At 51.3% G+C, this 20,352-nt stretch overlaps 8 protein-coding genes across 10 annotated transcripts; 4 read left to right on the forward strand and 4 right to left on the reverse strand.

Annotated features, from left to right (window-relative positions):
• The first annotated feature begins 920 nt into the window (after positions 1-920).
• On the forward strand, positions 921-2,326 carry PPTG_05306 (CAMK/CAMKL protein kinase). Its single transcript, XM_008898824.1, has one exon. The coding sequence runs from the start codon at positions 1,038-1,040 to the stop codon at positions 2,223-2,225; it is 1,188 nt and encodes a 395-aa protein (XP_008897072.1). The 5' UTR covers positions 921-1,037; the 3' UTR covers positions 2,226-2,326.
• Positions 2,172-5,840, reverse strand: PPTG_05307. Of its 2 annotated transcripts, XM_008898826.1 has the most exons (4): positions 4,895-5,840; positions 4,250-4,828; positions 2,690-4,182; positions 2,172-2,622 (listed from the first exon to the last, which is right to left on the reverse strand). In XM_008898826.1, the coding sequence occupies exons 1-4, from the start codon at positions 5,765-5,767 to the stop codon at positions 2,544-2,546; spliced, it is 3,024 nt and encodes a 1,007-aa protein (XP_008897074.1). In that variant the 5' UTR covers positions 5,768-5,840; the 3' UTR covers positions 2,172-2,543. The 2 variants fall into 2 exon arrangements, with proteins under 2 accessions (XP_008897074.1, XP_008897073.1); XM_008898825.1 differs by having other exon boundaries at positions 2,172-4,182.
• Positions 5,841-5,917: 77 nt separating this feature from the next.
• PPTG_05308 (T-complex protein 1, alpha subunit) lies at positions 5,918-7,841 on the forward strand. Its single transcript, XM_008898827.1, has 2 exons — positions 5,918-6,330; positions 6,432-7,841. The coding sequence occupies exons 1-2, from the start codon at positions 6,022-6,024 to the stop codon at positions 7,761-7,763; spliced, it is 1,641 nt and encodes a 546-aa protein (XP_008897075.1). The 5' UTR covers positions 5,918-6,021; the 3' UTR covers positions 7,764-7,841.
• On the reverse strand, positions 7,645-10,892 carry PPTG_05309. Of its 2 annotated transcripts, XM_008898829.1 has the most exons (7): positions 9,958-10,892; positions 8,875-9,888; positions 8,625-8,804; positions 8,490-8,568; positions 8,292-8,425; positions 8,152-8,229; positions 7,645-8,068 (listed from the first exon to the last, which is right to left on the reverse strand). In XM_008898829.1, exons 2-7 carry the CDS (start codon positions 8,974-8,976, stop codon positions 7,832-7,834), a joined length of 810 nt encoding a protein of 269 aa, XP_008897077.1. In that variant the 5' UTR covers positions 8,977-9,888; positions 9,958-10,892; the 3' UTR covers positions 7,645-7,831. The 2 variants fall into 2 exon arrangements, with proteins under 2 accessions (XP_008897077.1, XP_008897076.1); XM_008898828.1 differs by having other exon boundaries at positions 8,875-10,892.
• On the forward strand, positions 9,120-10,636 carry PPTG_05310 (hypothetical protein; the record flags this gene model as incomplete). Its single annotated transcript, XM_008898830.1, has 5 exons — positions 9,120-9,198; positions 9,282-9,409; positions 9,474-9,619; positions 9,678-9,960; positions 10,019-10,636. 5 exons carry the CDS (start codon positions 9,120-9,122, stop codon positions 10,634-10,636), a joined length of 1,254 nt encoding a protein of 417 aa, XP_008897078.1.
• Positions 10,893-11,146: 254 nt separating the features above from the next.
• Positions 11,147-12,897, forward strand: PPTG_05311 (hypothetical protein; the record flags this gene model as incomplete). The annotated part of the gene is made up of 8 exons (XM_008898831.1): positions 11,147-11,223; positions 11,311-11,337; positions 11,406-11,473; positions 11,548-11,707; positions 11,769-11,929; positions 11,988-12,590; positions 12,662-12,732; positions 12,802-12,897. 8 exons carry the CDS (start codon positions 11,147-11,149, stop codon positions 12,895-12,897), a joined length of 1,263 nt encoding a protein of 420 aa, XP_008897079.1.
• A 56-nt stretch (positions 12,898-12,953) lies between these two features.
• PPTG_05312 (hypothetical protein) lies at positions 12,954-16,470 on the reverse strand. The gene is made up of 4 exons (XM_008898832.1): positions 15,629-16,470; positions 14,337-15,569; positions 14,156-14,275; positions 12,954-14,092 (listed from the first exon to the last, which is right to left on the reverse strand). Exons 1-4 carry the CDS (start codon positions 16,412-16,414, stop codon positions 13,052-13,054), a joined length of 3,180 nt encoding a protein of 1,059 aa, XP_008897080.1. The 5' UTR covers positions 16,415-16,470; the 3' UTR covers positions 12,954-13,051.
• Positions 16,471-16,547: 77 nt separating this feature from the next.
• On the reverse strand, positions 16,548-20,336 carry PPTG_05313 (hypothetical protein; the record flags this gene model as incomplete). The annotated part of the gene is made up of 1 exon (XM_008898833.1): positions 16,548-20,336. The coding sequence occupies one exon, from the start codon at positions 20,334-20,336 to the stop codon at positions 16,548-16,550; it is 3,789 nt and encodes a 1,262-aa protein (XP_008897081.1).
• Between the last annotated feature and the right edge of the window lie 16 nt (positions 20,337-20,352).

Here is a 20,352-nt window from a genome sequence, read left to right on the forward strand (position 1 = left end):
ATACGAGGCGTATAATACCTCGCAATACACATCCATGCTTGCTTCACTTGCTTGGGTTTGCTTCGTTTTTTGCTTCTGGGACGCTGCCACGGATACATTGTTGACGGATGCAGTGTGTGTAGCGCGGAAACCAATTGCGTAGTCATGAAGCCAAGCAGCCCGCCGACCAGTCTCAGCATGCGAAGCAAAGCTGGTCGGTCGGCTGAGCACAAGTACCGACCGGATCGATTGCTAGAGCTCAAGTTGGCGATTTTGTACCCATCCATTGGATACTTGCAGCGTTGCGTCGTACGGTCCAACTTGGACTCCAGGCTAGGCGGCATTACTACATCGCTTGACAGCGGAGATGGCTGTTATTTGAAGAGAGACTGCGCTCAATTGTCCTCCGAACTGCACACTGCTCAAGGAATCCGCTAAACCAGCCCCATATCATTTCAAACGCCGGTTGGTCGACGCGAACGAGCAACGCGAGTCTCGCAACCAGCGCAAAGGTTGTGACTAATGACATGCAAACTACAGGGTGGACTGGAACCTCGACGCTCATGGAACTTCAGAAAATGCACGGGCCGAGTTGTACTCGATATGAGGCTCATAGTGAGGCATACGGAGCAAGTTGCACTTGAAGGCAAATTTGCAGCAAGTGGCCTGCCACTGTCAGGCCTTTCATTCCGACAACCCCTTGAACCCACACTAACCCATTGCCATCTCCACAAACTCGTCGAATGAAAGTTTTACATCCCCATCCAAGCGAAAGAGAGAGATAGCCTCCTAAAGCCCTTTACCAAGAGCTTGTTATCTTCGAATTGAGTGGCAGAAGGCAACGCCCGCCTTCAGAGATTCCTGCGACAACCTGTTTCCAGGAAAACCTTAGCAGATGGTGCACCGTCCATAGAAAACTCAAATGTGCCCCTTGAAGTACCTTTGCATACTGAACCCAAGTATCCGCAAAAGTGTAGCTGCCCATGTCCTCATCCGCTAATTTCTCACTCTGCAAAACGCTTGGAAGCCAACGCATCCAGTGACAGCTAGGGACCCACATGGTCATGCAGCAGTACGAGCCGCTGGAGACGCTGGCACCCGCGCTCTTCGGCAATGTTCAAAAGTGGCGCCATACGCCTTCGGGCGAGTACGTGGCGGTCAAGCGCATGGAGCTGCGCTTTGCAGCGCGCAAGCGCTCCAAGAGCTCCGAGCGCGCTGTGGAGGAGGATCTATTCACAGAGATCAAAACGAACTTGCGCGTGCAGTCGCTGGGTGGCCACCCTAACGTGTTGCCATTGCGCGATTGCATCATGGAGGACGAGGCCGTGCTGCTCGTGCTCAAATTCTGCGAACGCGGCGAGCTACTCGACGTAGTCAACACACAACGAGCAGCCGGACAGCAGGCCAATGTGACGCGCTACTTTGCGCAGATCTTACGCGGCGCAGCGTTCCTGCACGCTAATGACATTGCACACCGCGATCTGTCTTTGGAGAACGTATTAGTGGACGAGCGCGACTGCTGCCAGATCACGGACTTCGGTCTAGCTGCGCAGTGCAAGGGAAAAGTGAATGTGAGACCTGTGGGCAAACTTAGGTACATGGCCCCGGAAGTTAGTGCAGCAATGGTGTATGAAGAAGGTCATCAGAACGAATATGACCCCAAGGCAGCGGACGTATGGGCACTCGGAGTGATGCTGTATGCCATGGTGACGGCTCGGTATCCGTTCCGTGAACCTCTGCGTAAAGATGACCGGTTCAGATTGTTGGAGGATTTTGGAGTGGAGTATTTGTTGGAGAAGGATGAGGTGGATATGGCGGGGGAGGAAGAAATGGTGGATCTATTGAAGAAACTATTAGTCGTCGACCCCGCCGAGCGCTCAACGCTCGCACAGCTGGAGTCGCATCCAGCGCTGCCTGCCGTGGAAGGCAGCGAGACTCGACCTGCGAGTCCTACTATGATTGGAGAGGAGCAACCGGAGGATTCATTGGCGCAGTTGAGTGTCTCGAACAATGACGACACACGGCAACGCGCGCGGTCGCTTGGTCGCTTTAACGGGAAGGGATCGCTCGCATCGGTGAGCCCCAACACACCACTATCAGAGGCGGGGAAGAACAAGCAAGCGCTTGCTTCTTCGGCCATCAAAGCAACAGCTGTGTCTTCAGCTCCTGTGACCGGTAATAATGGGTCAAAGAACCAATGTGCCGGTGGCAGGTTGCTGCGCAAGTGCTTCGCCACGCGCGCGTAATGCTAGCAAGCACACGCTGTACATTATCTATTAGACGAGAGGCGGGTAGCCTCCGTTCAGCTATATTATCAATCAACCGAAACGATCCTTATCAACCCACATTTGAGTCACTGCGTGTTCAATGCAGCTTCCGTTTGTACATTATGAGCAGGTGTCCTTACGCTGCTGCCTCCTCAGCGACAGGTGACTCCACTGTACACTGCTCGTGGAAAGAAGCACTGGCTGCTGGCCACAGGTCATCACACTTGTCCTTATTCTTTTCATGCGCGCTTTCCAATGCTTGCTGCAATGTGTTTATCCAGTGCTCAAGAGAAGGCACTAGACTTGCAGCCTGAGCTCTTGTAGCTTTTGTAGCCTTGACGCGAACGCTCTCAAGCAAATGAACAAGCTGGCCAGTCTGGTAGAACACAGTGCGCTCAAAAAACTCCATATCCCGCAATGTATCACACAACGTGTCCACGTACGCATCGATAAAGTCTGCAGCAGGGCCGTTCTGCAACCAATGTGTACGCTCAAGAGCAAATGCTACACTTTCCGCCGACATGAGGGACACGAGTGAGAAGAGGTTGCGCCACCGCCTCAGCAGCTCCTTTTGAGGTGAAAGCTGGTCCTCATCCGCGTGATTACCTCGACGTCGCTTCTTTCCGTGCGTCGTCTGCTCTGTCGCCTCCGTCTCCTTGCGGAAGTCTAGCATTAGTCGAGCAAGCCAAGCAAAAAGCGAGTTGAGCGACTTCGGCGGCGTGAAGAATTCCGATGGCTGCAAGTCACGTAAGTCGTCCTTCTTCTTCAAGCGCTTCGCTGCCTTCTCTACCAGCAAGGATGTTTCATCGTTCACGTGAGCACATTCAGCCATCACTACGACTTTTGCGTACACCTCCAACATGCGAATAAATCCAAACGAGTTCGCCTTGTACGCTTGTTCAGCTTCATCAGCGTCAAACTCGAGAAGCGGCTCGATGCATCGATTCAGAGCCTCAACGATAGGGTGGAGCAAGGTGTTGAGATTCTTGACATTCTGTAGCTGAGCGATGTACTCAACAGTACCAAGTACCACGACGGGGTTCAGCTCTGCCTTCTTGCCCTTCTTTGATTTCGAGCCCGCCGTATCGGAGCGGAACTTGTTTTTTCTCCATTGGTCGAGAAACTTTTCCAGCTTAGACGTCAAGAACGCGAGCTGGTCCCATTGCACCATGCAATCGACCATCGACTCCAAGAGCTTCCTGTTAAAGTTTTCATTCATCTTCATCAGGTTTTCCACCAGCCGCTCCAGCAAGACGCCCTCCGACAAATCACCCAGGTAGCCGATGATTTTCCAAATGGAGCTGAGGGCTTCTTGATCATACGGACGACCTTCATTATAAGCAAGAAGGAGCGCTTCAAGCGACTCGACGTTTAGCTGCTCTCGCAAAAAGCTCTTGCACTCGGAGTAGCGAGCGTCGCCCAGCACTTTGACGTGCACGCTCTTAAGAAGATTTCCGATTACTTCTAGCACGACAACTTGGCCGATCACACTGAAGCCTTCCTCTTCATCGTCGTCTTCATCTTCCTCCTCATCATCATCTTCCGATTCTTGGGGCTGTTTCAACCGCCGAGATACAAAGTTCAGAGAGCAGCGAAGCAAGAGGGCAGCCAATTTGCACACAGAGCCGACCGACACGTGCTCAACCACGTTTGCGTAAAACACCATGGCAGCTTCTGGATTCTTCCTCACTAGAGCGAGACATCGAGCCACTTGCGAAGATCCGCCGACACTCTGCGGAAAATACGAGTTCAAGAACAGCGATACGAGCTGCTTGCATGCCAGAGCGCAGTCACGATCCATGACCATCCGGCAAAGCAAGTCGTTCACTGGTACAACATCATAAAAGTGCAAGTTCCGGATGCTCTTGATTCGGACCAATAGAGCACCGAACTCAGCACGTACTTTCTCATTTCGATCATTGATCAGAGGAGCGAGCTGTAACATGACGCAGTGATGAATTAGTTAGGACTGATTATTCCACGTCCAAATCATAGCAGCTTACCATAGGAAGGAGTGGCTTCAGAATCGAGTGCGAGTTGTGGTTGTCCAAGATAAACTGGATGCCTTCAAACACTGCTGCGCGAACACTACTGGAGGACACGTCATTCACCAAATCTACCACAAGCTTCGAGATGAAACACCGGATCGTCTCAGCCGGAAGCAGCTCCCAATACACAGAAAGCACCTTGGACACACCTTCAATCGCTGCTACTCGTAACGCAGGGTGAGAATCACCAAGAAGCTCCTCGAACGTGTCAAACTGCTTCTGGAGAGTCAGATCCATCATTTCGTTGCTAAACGCTGGATCACGGAGCGGAAAATTATCGAAGAGCAGAATAGTCGCCTGACGTCGGACGGAATCGTTGGGAGCTTTTACACCACGCCACAGGATGGGGCTACAGATGCGGTATAGCATTTCGTCCACGCCCGGGTGTCGCTTGTTCTCGAAAAATATTTGAAGCACGGTTCGGACCGCATTGAAGAGAGAAGTACTACCCGAATGAACCGCATCACGGACGTATCGCTGAATGCATTCCTCTTCGATTTTCTCTCTGAAGGTGCCCTTACTGCCAACCCAAGCCTGTATATATCACCATAGCGAGAGTTAGTAACCTCAGCAATACGAATGAGCCTCAAACATTCCTACTTTGAAGTAGATGCTGCCGTATTTGACAAGGATCGAGTTTCGCTGGTTCGGGATCTGGTTTCTAATGGTCTCGTTAATATCCTCCACAAACGGAACGTGCAATGTGAATAAGAAGCTCAGGAATGGCACAGCGTCGGGTGATCTAAAGAATGTCGGCTGGATATAGCAGCGCAGCAAGATATCTCTCAACAGACCACTGCTGTCGTCGTCGAAATCCAGTAGCGGCAGTGCGTCCTTAATCGCAAACAGCCTACGAATCGGATGCTTCTTCGAGTTGAGATTGCCCGTCGGTGGGGACTCGTAACTACGCACAATTAAGTATGGCAACAGCTGCGTCACCAACGAATGAGCACGACCGCAGAAGTTGTGCTTCCAACATGCCTCACAGAGCAGTGAGATGGCTTCCTGGGTGGCCAGCACTTGGTCTGCGTCTCCTTTCAGTCTCAGCAGCTGGTCGTGAAGCTCTTGAGCTACAGCGAAGAGCTCTTCCTTGTCGATGGCCGCACCTTTGGTCTCAACGAGCAGCGCCGTGAACTCGGCGATGCACTCGCGGGCTTGTAGGCGTCTAGCCTCCTCCTCTTCGTTGTCACTCGGGGCAACAAGCTGCACGGCCGCAGGGTAGAAAGCGTCCAGCTGTTCACGAGGCAGCGCGCGCACCTCGTCGCCCAACTGCGACTTGTCCTGTATGGAATCCGCGTCGGTTTCGGCGTCCTCCTCCTCAGCCTCACCGTCGTCAGCGCTCTTTTTCTTCGTCTTGCGCTTCCCCTTTCCAGGCTTGCGGCGTTGAACCCTACGCTGCGCCATTATTTTCGCCAGAGCAGACGCGTCTCCGCGCTTAAGCTCCGCGATCGCATCTGCCACCAACGTCGCCATGATGCGGAATTCAAAAGTGTGACTGCGCGCGGAATTCAATTGTCAAGAGTGATTATCGCGCCGCACTCAGATCATATTTTTGAATGGCATACAAAAAACTGGAGGTTTGAACAGGGCTCAGATATTATCAGATATCCGCTCAGATTAAGTGGTGTGTCCTACACTACATATCTGCAGAGATCCACACACGATTCCCCCCACTCAACGATCGTTTGGACGCCAAAGGCCCGAGTTGCTACACTACAGATTGAGTGATGGAGACTGCAGACCTGGTGGTGGACGGCACGCGCACGTCTGGCAAGGATGTGCGTGAGCAGAACGTGACGGCGGCGGTGGCTATCGCCAATATCGTCAAGAGCTCGCTGGGCCCCGTGGGACTCGACAAGATGCTTGTGGATGACATCGGCGACGTGACTATCACCAACGACGGCGCCACGATTCTCAAGCAGTTGGAAGTAGAACAGCCTGCCGGCAAGGTTCTGGTGGAGCTTGCTGGCCTGCAGGACCAGGAGGTGGGCGACGGCACCACTTCCGTCGTCATTATTGCTGCTGAGCTCCTCAAGGTGAGAAGAAGATACTTTTTATGACATTTTCCAGCTTATTTACCAGGATGCAATGACGAAAAAATATTCACATTTAACTTGTCATTTGTTGGTGGCTACAGCGCGCCAACGAGCTGGTGAAGAACAAGATCCACCCGACGTCCATTATTGCCGGGTACCGTCTCGCCATGCGTGAGGCCGTCAAGTATATTAAGGAAAACCTGAGCGTTCCCGTTGATTCTCTGGGCCGCGAGAGCCTGGTGAATGCCGCTAAGACCAGCATGTCGTCCAAGATCCTCGGCCCAGAGAGCGACTTTTTCGCTAACTTGGTCGTGGACGCCGTGTCATCTGTCAAGGTGGAGCAGGAAGGCGCCAAGGGCAAGATTAAGGCCAAGTACCCCGTCAGCTCCATCAACGTGCTGAAGGCACACGGTAAGAGTGCGCTCGAGACGCAGCTGGTGGACGGATTTGCTCTCAACTGCACCAAGGCGTCGCAGCAGATGCCCACGTACATCAAGAATGCCAAGATTGCGCTCTTGGATTTTGACTTGCAGCGTCACCGTATGCAGATGGGTGTGCAAGTGGTAGTAAACGACCCCAACGAGCTGGAGCTGATCCGTCAGCGCGAGATTGACATCACCAAGGAGAAGATCCAGAAGATGATCGACGCTGGAGCTAACGTGATCCTGACGACCAAGGGCATTGATGACTTGTGTCTCAAGTACTTTGTGGAATCTGGCTGCATGGGTGTGCGTCGCTGCAAAAAGGAGGATCTGCAGCGCATTGCCAAGGCAACCGGTGGACAGGTTGTGCTCACACTCGCCGACATGGAGGGCGAGGAGACGTTCGATCCTTCGACCCTTGGCGAGGCACAGGAAGTTAGCGAGGAGCGTGTCGGTGACGGCGAGCTTATCTACATTAAGGGCTGCAAGACGCGTCAGGCTACGACCGTGGTGCTTCGTGGTGCCAACGAGAACATGCTGGACGAGATGGATCGCTCGATGCACGATGCCTTTATGGTTGTCAAGCGTATGCTTGAGAGCAACCAGCTTGTTGCTGGTGGAGGTGCAGTGGAGGCGGCTTTGTCTATCTACCTCGAGAACTTCGCTACGACGCTGGGCTCCCGGGAGCAGCTGGCTATTGCTGAGTTCGCTGACTCGCTGTTGGTCATCCCGAAGACTCTGGCGGTTAACGCCGCCAAGGACGCCTCGGAACTGGTGGCACGTCTGCGTGCGCACCACAACACATCGCAGAGTGACGCTGCACAACGCGAGCTGCGTTTCTCGGGTCTGGATCTGCTGGAGGGCACTGTGCGCAACAACCTGGAGGCTGGTGTCGTGGAGCCTGCTATCAGCAAGATCAAGAGCCTGCGTTTTGCCACTGAAGCTGCCATTACCATTCTGCGGATTGACGATCTGATCAAGCTCAACCCTAAGGAAGAGCCCCAGCAGTAGGCTTCCATCTTCAGGGTAGATGGCAATAGCGTTTATAATAACACTCCTTTCAGCCCATGTACAGCATTCTATTCACCCTCTTCAGCTTGTTCCGCAGCCTCCGCCTCGCGTCGATGCTTTAATTCCACTGCAGCCAAACGATCTTCGTCAGTAAGCGGCTCACCGTCAAGGTGTGTCAGCGTCGGTGCCAACAAGATGATCGCTGAACGGTAATCTTCCGCTTGAGTCACTGGATTCCCTATCAAGTTCAACGTCGTCAGCTTGGTTAATTGATCGAGTTGCTGCACGGCCTCGAGTGATTCGATCTGCAGCAATATCACAAGCAAGCAGATTGGTTTGAATCTCATTCATCAGTAAGAAAAGATAAGTAAGTAAATAGGCAACTTACGTAGTTCTGCTGGACAGACAGCGAGGTCAGCTCTGACAAGCTTTCAATGCCGCTCAACGACGTGATTTTGTTATCATCCTGAAAGTCGAATCAGCGATTATTCGGCAATTTCAAGCAGCATGTTGATGATATTGACTTACCAGGCAAAGTGTTTCGAGTTTGGGCGCTGTATCACTCGCAAGGCTGCTAATATCTTCCAGGTTGTTGCGAGATGCTTCTAGAGTGGTGAGGGACGGCAAACTCTGAAGCCCAATGAGGCTTGTAAACGCATTACCTGCAGCACCAACACCAAATTGTAAGTGTATGAAGCACCACAGAGCGTTATAACAGCACGATACCGTTGATCTTTAGCACCGTGAGGGAGCCCGATGTAAGACCCTGCAGTTCTGCGATCTGGTTTTCAGAGACATCGAGCGACTACAAGCAACCGTGTAAGTTGAGCATGCCACCTGAAAAGCACACTGACGCCATACCTGTAGATATGGCTGAGGAAGTGTTGGCGGTGCAGTGAGGGCGTTGCTTGACAGATCGACAACCACGAGATACGGAAGCTCCGACAGCGGCGAGGCATCAGCGATTTGGTTCTTGGATACGTTCACGTAGAGCAAGTGCGAATAGCTCTTAATCGGCTCCAGACTCACCAAGTCTTTCTCCTATTGCACCATACATACATTTTCCATATGAGCTTTTGACTGTGCGAGAAACAAGATAATGCGAACGTACAATGACATCGAGAGCTGTGAACGCGTAGCCAGAGTCGTCCACGACACGATCCACGCGGGACAATCCCTCCATGTAGACCTGGATGTTAATCTCTTCAGCCATTCTCGCCTCACGAATTTATCCTTCTTCTTAAATTCGCTGTTGGAGATAAGCGTTGAGCATTAGGAGGTCGCTGGTGGCAAAACCGTCTGCGACCAAAAGACGCCGAGCTCCTTAGGTATAGCACCCCTGTTGGCTGACCAGATATGTCTTCTCCATCCAGTCAACGACGTCACTCGTCTCTGCTGCCTGCTGAAGCCTTTGCAACTGATGACGACTCGGACTGTACGGTTACCTAGCTTCTCGTATGATTCACGTTATTTCTTCTTCTTGTCTGACCGTGCTCTTCTTCCCGAATCTTTGTGTAGATCTGCCATGGCAGATTGCCTTCCGAGTCAAGTTCCCTAGTGAGAAGCTCGGATTACGCTTTCACCCGGCTCAATTCCCAGACACAGGCAATGGCATCTACACAATACGTTTACTGGAGCTCACCAGGGTAAGTGAACTATTCATCGGAAAAAGCTGCGAGCTATGAAATCGCTAATGAGCGTTCGGCCCAGGGAGCTGACGGCAGTGGGCCGGCTCAACAGTACAATAAGCACTTGCAGCCCGGACAGGAACACTTGACGCTGCGGCCTGGGCTGTATCTGACCCACATCAATGACAACCATCTGGTTGAAGTGCCCTGCGAAGAGATCATTCAGAGGTGAGTTGCTGTAGACGAACTTGGACCAAACGAAGCGTCTAACTGCTTGTATTCATAGCCTGCAGACAACTCCACGGCCTATTACACTACGCTTTGTTGATGTTGAAGCGGGTGTGGTGACTCGCCACGAATTACGAGAATCATTGCGCTTAGACGGCGATGAACTGTCTGCTGCTATCGCACAACTTCCAGGTTCCTCGAATACCTCTCCGCGACGACATCCTCCATCGCCAACCAAGATTATAAGTGAACACATATACAAGATTATTCTACTGGGCACAGCAGGTGTGGGCAAGAGCAGTCTCTTGGCTGTGGCAACAAACGGCGACGACGCGTACATGGTACGGTGATCTTATCAAATAGATTTACGCTTGGGTACTCACGCTGTTGTTTCCTCAGGATCGACGTCCGCCAACACTAGAGGCGGAGTTCGGCACTATTGAGTTCCCAGACCCAAGCGACTACAGCGGCACGAAATTTACCAAGGCCCGGATCTGGGATACTGCCGGGCAGGAGCGCTTCCGAGCCATCACTCGGTCGCACTACCGTCGTGCAGATGGTGCTCTGCTTGTGTACGACGTCAGTGACGCGCAGAGTTTCGAGCGTCTCAGCGAGTGGCTCCATACGCTACGCGAGACTGCAGGTGATTCGCTCACCGCAGCGATGGTGCTCGAGAACAAAGTGGACAAACTGCCTAAAGACTCGAGACCAGCCAAATACGCACAGCCAGAGAAGGTTAAAGCTTTTTGTGAGGCTCAAAACCTCCTGTTCGCGCGTACAACTGCGAAGCTTAACGCTCGTGCAAGGGAATGGGACGGTGCACTCAAAGTGTTCGACGCTGTGCGGCAGCTAGTGCTCCACATCCACGAGACGCGCACGCGCCCGGTGTCCCCTTCCAAGCAGACTGAAATCGCCAAGACCACCGACAGGACCGAGTCAATCAAGCTGACCGCGGCAATAACCACTCAGCCCAAGAAATCCAAGCTGCTGGATGACTGTGGAGGCTGCAATCAATAGGCAAAGTACTACCTAGGGATTGCTAGATGTTTGGTCGCACATACTTCTTACACCCAATGCTAAGAGATAAAAACCCTGAAGGACCAAGACTTGTTCACTGTAGGACGGTCGTATCGTGCGCAACGAACCAGTGGTTCGACTGCCTCTCGGGGGCTCAAGGAGGCAAAGGCACTTCTAGCGGAGGGCTTATGAGCTCTCCTCCGTCCAGCTAAAGACACACAAACACGTAGGATACCCATGCCACGGCTACGCCAAGTTAAACTGCGAGTGAATCCGTGGTCGTGCAAACTACAAGAGCGCACTAAAAAGGTAGACTATGCTGGTTCTTTCAATTACAATTTCCAGGATTAATCTTCTATCGGAGATGTTATGTGGACCACAATTCGGCGCTTACGCTTGTGTCCAGGTTACGTCCCGGATGGTACCCCATGACGCCACGACTGATCACATAGTGAGCGCAAGACAAGCCACTCGCCAATTTCGCTTACGCCGCTTCTCGAGCAGAGCACCATGAGTCGCTCGCAGGCATCGCTGGCGCTGCTGCTGGCGCTACTAACGTCCATCGCGTCCGCGCTCGTGATAGAGAGGTACATACTTTACTGCTTGGCGTTGTAGCAAAATGTTTTATTACGTGGGACACTAATCAGGTTACATTATTCTGCATTTCCATCCAGCCCGGACTGCCGTCTAATGACGCATGTGTACGTAAATTACAGTCGAAGATGCGGTTGCATGTATAGTAACATGGTCACTCTCTATCCATCCGCAGCTCTGGCGAGTTCACCAACCTCACGATGCTGGAGTCCGGCGGATTGAAGAACTTGGAGATCGTACCAGGTAAGCAAGCAAGCTGCTGCAGTTTATTGTTGCTATGATATAATTCCTAACGTATTACGACCAACGTATTGTAGTGGTCCCATTCACGGCATGCGAACCGCTGCGTGGCCAGGATCTGACGGGCAAAGTGGCGCTCGTGTTGCGTGGCGACTGCAACTTTGTACAAAAAGTGTGGCACGCCCAACGCGCCCACGCAGCTGCCGTCGTAGTGATGGACAACGAGCTGCGGCACGAGTACGACCGATGATCTCACTCTCCTATATGTATTGACCTAATAGCCTGTGTATTGCTGTAGACCTCCGTACCATATTATCATGATGAAGGATGAGATGGCGAGCAGTATCCGCATCCCGTCGGTCTTCATCTCGTATGTGTCTGGTGAGTGGCTACTAGACGCCATGAGTCGAGCTGTGCCCTGGAACCCGCTACGGATGACGCTCGATACTAATGGAGAACGTGAGTATGTTAACAATACATGCATATTATGGAGGACTGATGATGTATTTGTATGCAGTACCACAAGCGTCAACGTCGAATCGCTTGCTGAAGCGTGTGATCGCCTACATTTTCCTCATTTCTATCGTCTGCGCGTTCTCCAGTGGGCTGAGTTTGCTGTCGTCGGCGATTTTCCAGTGGGTTGGCAAGACCCGGCGAACGCGTGCAGCCAAGCAGCTGCCGATCGCCAAATACGAGCGAAACATGCAACGCACACTGCTGGAACACTTGCTGGAAGAGCAATTCGTGCTTGATCGCATCCCACTAGCCGAGATTGAGAACGTTTCCAAGACAAGCGACCGACATACGGAAACTGAACCAGATTTCAGCACTGAGATGACTGCAAGTTCACAAGAGGGAGATACAGTCCCTGATGATATTTATCTCGAGAAGGAAGAACAGATGCAGCAAAAGGAAGAGCCACAAACGGACGGAATCACTTATCGGAGCTCGACTGACTCAGAAGCGGAGACTTGTCCAATATGTCTGGACGACTTTGAAGACGGAGCGGATGTTAAGGTTCTCCCGTGCCAGCATTTCTTCCACGTCGACTGCATCAACCCGTGGCTCGAAGGTCGAAGTGGACGCTGTCCACTCTGCAAGCAAGACGCTATTGCTACCAGTACGTTCCTAACCTCCGTTGTTCCATCTGATTGCGACTAACGAAATATGTGTTAATCTTTGTTTCTATAGTCGCTGGCGCATCTAAGAAGATCTTCGGCTTTCCGTTGCCTCGTGTTGACCAGATTCTTCAGCAGGAACATGTACGTTGGTGGTGATTTAACGGACTTTTATAGTGATAGATTTCTGACATGTCTTGAGTGTATTTGTAGTGGGTCCACACGTTCTTCCTCATGCTGCCTGCAAGTTTTATCAGCTGCTTAATTGTCAACGCCGCCGCCTCCATCATCGGCACCATGTGGCCGTAAGAGGTTGCCCTGCCAACCGCTTCCCACATCTCTTCTGTATTCGCCGAGACACAGTATTTATCTCACAAAACTCCAGCGGTGGCCTCGCTAATGTATTACTTTTGTCAAATTGCACTCACTAAAATGATCCTCGTTTGCTCCAAGTATCTCGTGTTTACAGCTCAGCGTGTTTATCCTTTTGACGTCGCCACCAGCCTCGGATGCCTTTCTCACGAAGGATTTTCTCTCCAGAAGTCTTGGCAGACTTGGCTTTCTTCCTCCATTGCCACCACTTTCTCTTTGGAGACTCTGGCGCAGGAATCGGACGTTGAGACCAACGTCGCAGTTTTATGAACGCATACCGGAGCTGTGTTTTAGTTGACGTCATTTGATGGAACTTGTTGACTCCCAGCAGTTTGAAGATGGAGAGCGCAGCCTTGTACGGATCAGCATACGACGCAACAAGAGCCTCTTCATGCTGCAGATCGGTGGGCTTCGGGCCGAACATGGAGCGTCTTGAACCCGGTGGCTTTGGAATAGTGATTGACGCGTACTCGGACGCTCTGGCTTCGCCTCGCAAGTCTGCAAACCCTTGCTGCACGAGTCTGAATGCGTCTTTGCCGGAGAGTCGAGAGAAGTAGACGGCGAACGTGGCTACGAGCAGTACAAGCATCGCCACGAACTGTTTGCGGCCAGCAACTTGCAAGAACACGAACGACATGACCACTTCAAACACTACCAAGCACACGAACGTGAGCTCGAGAGCTGTGCCAGCGATGTGACCGCGTCCAGGACTGTATGGGAGTACATACAAGACGTTATACTTGGTTGTGGCGAACTTGACGTAGAAGTAAAGAGCCCCGAAGGGAGTGATGATCGGAGTGATCACTGTACCCAGCAGTATCACGAGAAACACGCTCAACACCAGCGCGTAGTCGTGGCCGTAGGAGAAGGCACTAGGACGTAGCGCCTTCTGGATTTCAAGAGAAGTGATCGAGCGCGAATGGATCCACGGTTGCAACGCCATAGTGTCTGCACACCGAGTAAGGTCGACGATCCCTCCGAGAAATGTACGTTGGCAAACATACGAGATGAAGAAAGTGCCCGATACTTTGTACAAGAATGACTCGATGTACGAGCGACCACCAGTCTTCTCAATATCCGACAGAGCCAAATACACTGCAGTCACACCGATGCTGGGCAAGATCACGGAGCTCTGAAAGAAGACCCGGTTTGTTAGTTTACAAGTAAGGAGAACTGGGTGATATAAAGAACGTACCACAACCAGGTAAGTGAAACCTTTGATGAGGAAGCTCTTAACGCGACGAGAATGACTGAAGGAAGGCTCGGACATTGTCAAGTGATACAGGAACGCCAGCAAACACCAATTCACTGCAATCTAAAACATTAAACGATCAGTAAGGGAAAATATCTTCAAGGATAAACCTCGACAAGCTTACCAATAGCAGAGACGGCAGATAGGAAGCCACCATGGTTAGGAGGAAAGTGTTTCGGCGATTCAATCCTCGATACACGTCACTGTTTGAATCGAGCTTGATAAACATGAGCACAGCTGTGGGTGTGGAGAACAGCAGCAATAGAGCCAATGTAGCTACTTGTCGTAGCCAAAAGACAACGACCCTGCGAACAGTGTACGGTCGATACGCGAGACTCTGCCAGATCACGTCGTCAGGCTCTGGTGCACTCTTCAGAACGACATTGCGAAGAACAGGAGCGAGTTCCTCCGACCCAGAGCGCTCAGGTTTCCGCAGCGAAGCCAACGGCCTCTCTCGGAATCCTCGACGTGAGAGCGACTCTGCAGTATTTACTAAGCGACCGATGCAAGTCTGTCCACGAACAGTCCGAACGAACGAGTTGCGAGTAGCAGTGGAGTCGAAGATGACGAAAGCTGCGCCCATACATTTCCTCTTGCCAAACTCTTCCAGTGCATCTTCAGGGAAGAAATCGAGCTCCTCCCTCAGCGCGAAGATTTGTCTCGCAGTGGTTCGATCATACGCTTCAACGGTGTTATCATCTACCAAACTCTCGTACACAGTTTCAAACTGGCTGTCGGATCTGCTGCCGCGCTTGACTTTAACTCGGGGACTGTGTTTCGGACAGCAGCACGTGCAGCAGTAGCAGCAACACTCTGTCATTTTATCGTGCCGGTAGATGTATCTACCTGGTTTGCAGCGTAAGTGCCACCACGCCACCTCTAGTGGCTCTGGGGCCATCACCGATCCAGGGCAACACAGCAAGTTGTATGACAACGTACCGTTCTCATAGGCTTCGTCAAATGCTAGAATCCGACTCAGCTTTTCTGAGAGAACTTTACGCCGTTCGAGCAGCTCGTGTACTGCACTAAGGTCCCGTAGTACAGTGATCTCATGCACGGAACCTTCTGAAGGCATTGCTGTACGTAGAGCCTCGTGTAAGGAATTATGTGTAGTGTCGAGTGGTAGTCCATGCTGAATGAAGATACTTCGAGCTCCAACGATATGTTTCGCCCTTCTTCGTAGTGTAGATGCGACTTCGTGTTGTCTTCTCAAGAGACTGAGCACTGCGAACGCTACTAAGTAGCAGTAAGCCACGTGAGCCCAGTACCAATTACTGTGTAGCGGAACATTGCTGAACGTCGTGGCTTGATACGTGTCCCCACCTTTCTGTCCACGAGCACTACCTGGCACGTAATTCTACATCGATAACAGGGTCGGTAAGTGCTGAAATACTCTCAATTACCAGTATGTCTTACCACTGGGAGCATCACAGCGAGGCTGAGAAAACTAAGGGCGGCAAATAAATGCCCGCAGTCTCTGTAAAAGTTCATGATAAGTGCTGCCGGAATTCCACACGTTGAGCTCACGTAGTCCCCACAGCACGAAATGCTCCAAAACCTTCTCATTTTTTCTTTCAGTGTCGATCCCTGGAGTTCCCCATACTTTGCATTAAACACATCAGGTGAAATATCGTCGTAGTTGCTGCGTTCAAACAGCGCCTCCTGGTGTCCCATCCACACGGGCAGATCAAATGTTTGCAGGCGTCTCCAAGCGAAAAAGGCAATTCCTCCGAGGAAGATCAGACTATTGAACAGCAATTGGTACCAAATCCCTTGCCAACCTTCTTCCCTCCCTGCAGCGATCGAAACAACTGACCGCTCTGCGCTAAGGCGATAATACTTGTCAACATCAGTGCCACCCAGACCGTAGTCCAGGTAGAATCGCCCTGGAACTTTTCCAAACAATGAGAACTTTTGTTTCTGCTTTACAGTTTTCGTGGCATTTTCTGCGTGTGTGAAGATCAGCGTCCTCGGGACTACAAGCGAATCCATCTTGGTGCCATTGCTGTCCGTCAGCTTGAGATCCACAAACATCGGTGGAGCATTAGGAGGCACCCACGTGTCCACCTTGAGCTCGACGCGACCATCCAGCATCACAGTCGTGACACCCGAAGGCACGTTCACCACACTGAGGTCATCGCCCCTAACGTCCGCAGCCAGGACGACGGCTAGGACGACGGCGATCAATGAAAGTAGATCCATGTAGGCCTAAAGGAAAAGTGTGTATCCGGGATCTTATACACCAAGAGGCGTTGACCGTTCCGGTATCTTTGATACCGTGTCATAAATCATGTTTCAACGAAAGAAGCGGTGGACATTCGTCATGGATTTGTACTTAGAGTTGCCCTAGCTGGGCTTCTAACGCCCTAGTGTCGCCTCCTACGCGCGCCAGTCGCTCGTTTACTAGCGTCTCGTAGATTTCATGGGCACGTTTGAGGTCGCGACCTCTGCCCGCTCGACTGGCGAACAAGTCGTAGAGTTCTTGGCGAAGCTGTAATAGTTGCAATGCATGAGCCGCTCGAGTCTTGTTGACAGGTATGGAATCATCAAGTTGGTCGACATTGGGGGTTGGATCGTGGTAGATGGCCTCTATCGCAGCTTCGAACGAAGATTCCTGCATTCTCCACTTGAGAGCGAGAGCTCGCCATTGTTTGTCCTCGCTCTCCTCTCGGATAGAGAGTGCTCGCTGTCGTGTTCCAGCTGTGTTTCCATTGTAAGATTGTGTCTTTTGCATGGGAGCATAAGTTGACACGCTCAATAGACCATTCCGCAAGAGCAGCAAAGCCACTGACGTGAATACACGCAGAGGCATGGACACTTGCAGCTTCCGTTGACGTAAGGAATTGTGGAAAATATTCCTCAATTCTCGTTCGGATGGACCTAGAGACAACGGCATGAGTGTCTCGACAAATGCTGAATCATCCAGCAACTTCACTGAGTTCTCTCGTCCTCGAGTTGAGACTGTATCGCTGTTTGCTGCTGCGAGGTTGAAAAGCTCCTGTACCCAGTACGAAAAGAGATGGAAGTGGTTCATCTCAAGCCGGTACTTAATAAGCAGCGCCAGAACCTCCTCAAAGTAAACCCACTTGAGTTCCGAAGTTGCAGACTTTTGGGACCATAGTTGCGATGATTTACGATTTTGACGACGTACTATCGGACTTCTTGGTGCCTGCACATTATGCTGCTTCGAATGAAACTGATTGTAGTTAGTTGATCGCACCATCGCACTGGCACGGCGTGGTGATCCATCAGGACGTCGACACGAGTTTACAAATGTCGGACCGCCAGTTTCTTCTCCCTCTATTGTCGATGAGATTGCAGCCGCTTGACTGTCCGGATCGACGAAGAAGGATGAGACGATAGACTCGAATTGGTGGTAACCATTGCTCGGCAGATACTGTCGATACACGACGTTCTCAATCTCAGTAAACGGCGTGTCGTTTTCCACGATAAAACTCTCGTCTTCGACTCGGAAGAGTATTTTTGCGAGTTCAAGAACGTGGGGGATATCAATTATCTCGCGCATGGTAACAGGATGAAACATGGGGTGGCGGTGACACGACGAAGGCGCTGTGCCTGCTGGGCTTTCGTCGCTTGTTAACCGGTGTGCGCAGAGGTACCGACATATACAACAGAAGATCAGTTCCTCTTCTGATCGCTCGTTCGTCATAAACTCCTGGAAGCGCTTAACATCCGGGTCGATCGCAGTAAAGTCCTCCATGGTTTCAAGAAGATTGGCCAACGCAGTATCAATAAGTTGCGATAGTCCTAAGCGACAGCGGAAATGCTCTCTAGCGAGCTGTTCAATGTTAAAATTGAGAGGAATGATCTGTCCCGCAGGTGGATCAACAGCTACAGCTCTCGAGAAGAGCTGGGACCTCTGCTGACGCCACTCAATGAAGGATAATGTGAGATGGCAGCGAGAAGCAACAAGCTCTGCTAGTTGTCGCGGTGGCAGCTCCTTGAGCTTCCCGACGATCGTGTCGTAGATGTCCGACATGAACTGCTTCAGAACTACCAGTCTTTTTCTCTGCTCTCGCGATGCCAACACAGGCGCCAAGAGAAACTCGGTCTCTACCATATCTTGTCTGGAAGCAGGATAATACATGGCAGAGCTCCATAAACTGTCATCCAGATGCAGCTCTGCATAGTTTTGCAGTCGCATGGCTTCGCGTTCCCCGAACGGAATGTTGAGGGCATCGTCATCATCCAAAACGTTAGCATCAACCTTGGAGTCGATATCTGTTTGCTGAGCCACATCGATATTGTCATTTTGGGTCTGATCCAGATCATCCAGTAGATCCGTTTGAGCCGCATCGTCACAATTCGCTTGTTCGTTAGTGTCTTCCGGGGTCAGTTCACTGTCACTAACAGAGGCTTCCTCCTGGACCGTTCCTAGCACGATATGAAGCGAGCCTACAAGAGCTTGAGCCTCCTGCATTGTTTGTTGGAAAAGCTCAACGTCTTCTTCATCCAGTGTTTCTGATGGAGCGGCACTAGCTGGTCTAGGAGGTAAGTCTCTCTGTTCCTCAATCGACTCGTTCTCAGCAGTGAGAGTAGTGTCATTACTCTGATTATCTCTACGATGAAACATGGAAATGACAGACGCCAGCTCACGGAACGTTGTAAGCAGCCGGATCAGCGTTTGCCTTGGATTTGGCTTTGTATCTACTTCAGCCTCTTGTTTACCTTCTTCCTCCTTGTTGACTTCTTCGTTGTTGTTCTCATTCGATACAGGTGTCTCCACTTCGGTGATCGGTTCTGGGTTCTGAGCAAGTGCAGGAATGACTAGTTCTAGTTCATTTTCGTCGCTAAGTTTCAGCATGCTCACTGAAGAGCGTTTAAGCTTAGCACTGCGGCGGCGATCAAGCAGATACGCCCGAACATTGGCTTGCATGAGTTCAACCGCTGCATTCTCTTCGCGCCGACGCAAGATAGTTCGCATGACTGCTCTGCGGTGCAGTGCAAGTTGCCGGTCCCGAAAGCCTCGATATGAACGCTGGATATCCATTGCCGCCGCCTGCTTTTCCACTCGAATAGTAATGCGGGTTTGCTCTTTCCGTGCCTGGTACTTTTGGAAAGCAGCCTGCAATCGTGTCGCTGCCAAAGTGAGCTCTTTGGTCGAGTCGCGCTTTGAGCTGATCAAAGGCCTTTTGATTGACGCAGAATCGCGCCGCCGTCTCCACTCTGCTTCGTCCTCATCGATATCGCTTTCACTACTCTTCTCTTCATCGTAATCTCCACTCAACCGCCTGCCTGTTTGAGTTCGAGCCTTACGCAACTTAATCGCCTCCTGTTCTGCTGTTAGAGGAGGGCCAGTCTTCACTTGGTGCTCTAGCTCTTTTATTCTCTCCATAAGTTGCTTTTCTTCTTCTTGAATTCGTCTGAGTTGTGTATTTAGTTCAGCCAGTTGGTCTTGCTGTTGATTGCTCTGTTGATAGACAACCTCTAGTTGATCGATAAGGCGAGCCACCGCTGCATCATAACGTTTGCGAATCTCATGTAAGAGTTCACTTTGCTCTTTGCAGATGCATTTTATCTGCCGCGCAAGCTCATGGAAGCAGTATGAGTAGATTTGAGTCTCTTGACTTGTGTAGTCAAGCACCAAACGTCTTCTTTCAGCTACGACAGAGTCTGTTTTAGAGCCAATATCTTCACATTTCTCCTCAAGTTGTGGCATGGTAGCACGCATTTTATCCAGTGTTTGTCGAAGATGCAGCACTTGTTGTCGGTTGTGCGGTGCCAGTGCTGGAAAGACGACAGTCTCCCATTCTCCCTCCGTATTCAGAGTTGACTTGTACTGGTGTGGTGGATATTCTTTGGGCAGAAGAACAGCGTTGGTCTCCACAACAAAGAATTCACGGGGAATCATAGAAATCTCGGTCAAATCTGGACAATCCTCTCGACTAGGAGACATGGCAGCATTCTCGTTATTCGTTCGACCAGGAGACATGGCAGCATTTTCGTTATTCGTTCGACTCGTTCGGGCTACTGGTACATGAATCGACGAACGGGGAGACGGTCGAATAATACTTGGCTTCTTTCCAGTAGATCCACCTCCATCCACACGCTTCCGAGCGAAGAAACCACCTTTGCTGTCCGCCAAGTTCAATGGAGGAAGCATCACTAATAGTTCGATG

The sequence above is a fragment of the Phytophthora parasitica genome (genome assembly GCF_000247585.1).
Source record: "Phytophthora parasitica INRA-310 unplaced genomic scaffold supercont2.7, whole genome shotgun sequence".
NCBI classification, from domain to species: Eukaryota; Oomycota; class Peronosporomycetes; order Peronosporales; family Peronosporaceae; genus Phytophthora; species Phytophthora nicotianae.

Excerpts from the sequence above, each read along its gene's own strand:
- PPTG_05306 (XM_008898824.1), top strand. The coding sequence starts at position 1,038 with ATGGTCATGCAGCAGTACGAGCCGCTGGAGACGCTGGCACCCGCGCTC.
- PPTG_05312 (XM_008898832.1), bottom strand. The coding sequence starts at position 16,414 with ATGGATCTACTTTCATTGATCGCCGTCGTCCTAGCCGTCGTCCTGGCT. Across the intron at positions 15,570-15,628 it reads TCGCTGTGATGCTCCCAGTG|AATTACGTGCCAGGTAGTGC; the intron begins GTAAGACATACT and ends TTATCGATGTAG. Across the intron at positions 14,093-14,155 it reads GTTTCACTTACCTGGTTGTG|AGCTCCGTGATCTTGCCCAG; the intron begins GTACGTTCTTTA and ends GTCTTCTTTCAG.
- PPTG_05307 (XM_008898825.1), bottom strand. The coding sequence starts at position 5,767 with ATGGCGACGTTGGTGGCAGATGCGATCGCGGAGCTTAAGCGCGGAGAC. Across the intron at positions 4,829-4,894 it reads ACGGCAGCATCTACTTCAAA|GCTTGGGTTGGCAGTAAGGG; the intron begins GTAGGAATGTTT and ends TGATATATACAG. Across the intron at positions 4,183-4,249 it reads TGAAGCCACTCCTTCCTATG|CTCGCTCCTCTGATCAATGA; the intron begins GTAAGCTGCTAT and ends GTCATGTTACAG.
- PPTG_05308 (XM_008898827.1), top strand. The coding sequence starts at position 6,022 with ATGGAGACTGCAGACCTGGTGGTGGACGGCACGCGCACGTCTGGCAAG. Across the intron at positions 6,331-6,431 it reads TTGCTGCTGAGCTCCTCAAG|CGCGCCAACGAGCTGGTGAA; the intron begins GTGAGAAGAAGA and ends TGGTGGCTACAG.
- PPTG_05309 (XM_008898829.1), bottom strand. The coding sequence starts at position 8,976 with ATGGCTGAAGAGATTAACATCCAGGTCTACATGGAGGGATTGTCCCGC. Across the intron at positions 8,569-8,624 it reads TTCCTCAGCCATATCTACAG|TCGCTCGATGTCTCTGAAAA; the intron begins GTATGGCGTCAG and ends GGTTGCTTGTAG. Across the intron at positions 8,230-8,291 it reads AACTCGAAACACTTTGCCTG|GATGATAACAAAATCACGTC; the intron begins GTAAGTCAATAT and ends TTCGACTTTCAG.